The 1899-nt window shown below is 43.0% G+C and overlaps 1 protein-coding gene across 1 annotated transcript; it reads left to right on the plus strand. All coding sequences in view use genetic code 11, as the record gives it.

The window, feature by feature from the left end:
* Positions 1–638: 638 nt before the first annotated feature.
* EGR_10740 (hypothetical protein) lies at positions 639–1511 on the plus strand (the record flags this gene model as incomplete). Its single annotated transcript, XM_024499989.1, has 3 exons — positions 639–725; positions 1294–1458; positions 1494–1511. The coding sequence occupies 3 exons, from the start codon at positions 639–641 to the stop codon at positions 1509–1511; spliced, it is 270 nt and encodes an 89-aa protein (XP_024345593.1).
* Between the last annotated feature and the right edge of the window lie 388 nt (positions 1512–1899).

Raw genomic sequence — 1899 nt, forward strand, 5'->3', positions numbered from 1 at the left:
GGAACGAGTTGCATTTATTTAGCGTTAAAAGCAAGAAAGTACAAGAGGTGTGCTTGCACAATGTAGGCTAGCTCCTCCAATTCCAAGGAAGTTGGAGACCTCTTCAAAAAACCACATTGCAAACACAATGACACGGTCGTGATTCCCTCGTGTAACGGCCAACCCACAAATTGCAAAACAAGTTATTGCAGTGTGGTATGCCGGAAATGATAGGAAGCGTTTTGGTCATTTGATACCCAAGCAAGGGTGACTGACACGCCACAAGTTGTCCGTGAGTAGGCATCGCTTTCTACCACGTTTATTAGGGACGATGTGTCGAGTACATCTACTATCGCACACTTCCAAGTTGAACCCCGCCAGCTTATTTATGTGCATGAAGAAGAGCTAAAAGGACTGGTAACATAAATGACAGGCAACTTTAACGAAGTTTCGCTAAATCCTGCAAAATAAAATTAATAATTATTGCGACATTCTGATCTCATGAGCATTGGCAGACTCCTGTCCTGTGCTGGTGTCGTAGACAGTTCTCTACATGTTAGCAAAATGAGAGTGGCATTCATATCGAACTGGAACATGTGGCTCGAAAGTGGAGCCACTGAAGAACACTTCAATGATAACACACGCCATAGTGTGTGGCCATGACCTCCAAGTTCACACTCACGACTCGCTCATATGTCATCTACTGCGCCAGACACACTTCATCAGGACGACAGACAACGGTGGTGGTGAGTGCTTGCTTACAGCAGCACGTGAGGCGTGATGAACTGAGTCTCCTCTAAATAAAGACGTGGTGTACACAATTCAAAGAAGACCGTACGTCTTTCCGCCTGTGTCGAACTCTGTTGTGGTGTGCTAACAGTCATGCCCGTAAACGTCCAGCTGTCACGTGGAATGCCTCATGTTGCACGCACAATGGACGCACAATACGTTGTGGGATGGTGTACAAGAGATGAATCGGTCTATGTGTACGGCGAATCCATAATAGCACAATTGTTCGAGATTGTTTGCCATTTCGAAGAGTGTGTGCACACGGAGGGATAGGTCTGCTTAACAGGAATACAACAGGCAATGTTTTAACTCTATATTTAGCATAGTGTCGTTTGCTATGAAATCTTCATACAACGTTCTTTCCTGACTTTAGAACCGCCAAAGGTGTTTTAATAAGTCAAAGTGAGTGGAATAAAACGAACCTATGGCAGGACGACCAAACTTAATGCGGTTCTGCAAAACCGCCTTTCCTTGTTGTCTGAAAGTTAAAATAGCCCTTAACTACCGTTTCATTCTTCGTGTCAGGTGAATCTGACAGGAGTGTCTGTGATTGCGGTGCAGCAGGATTTTGAGAGACGCGTCCACGTTGACATGATTGATGCGAGGTGTGTTGTTACCACGACTTCAAAGGTGGCTACATTGGATATAGCAACTCTTTCACTTGAGGAATTATCTACCCACGGTGTGGAGGTATGTTTTCTCATTCTTGATTCTGCTCCATCTAGAGGGTTGGGAAGATTTAGGAATCACTATCATAGCAATCGGCTGCCCCCATAACGATTCAGCGAGCTAGAGCATGCTTGACGCCAACTTGAGACTAAATAGTGTTTTTCTATTCACAGTAATTTGTACCAATCTCACAATCTCTTTTTGTGTTTGTGTTTACTTTTACAGACATTTTCACCTCAAAACGATACCTGAGAAGCAAAAAATGTTTAATGTTGATGGAAAGGGATCACATGATAGCACCATAGCTTTACTACAGTTCGTGAAGTGCGTTATGTGAAAAGCAAAGAAATAGAATTTAAATATTGTGGTTAGATTCATCTTTAGTAAGAGGTCACCGTTATTAGAGTAAAAATTGCAGAAATATACCACTGAGCTCTCCTAGCTATTGAAAGCAGATAGAAA

The sequence above is a fragment of the Echinococcus granulosus genome (genome assembly GCF_000524195.1).
Source record: "Echinococcus granulosus chromosome Unknown EG_S00261, whole genome shotgun sequence".
NCBI classification, from domain to species: Eukaryota; Metazoa; Platyhelminthes; class Cestoda; order Cyclophyllidea; family Taeniidae; genus Echinococcus; species Echinococcus granulosus.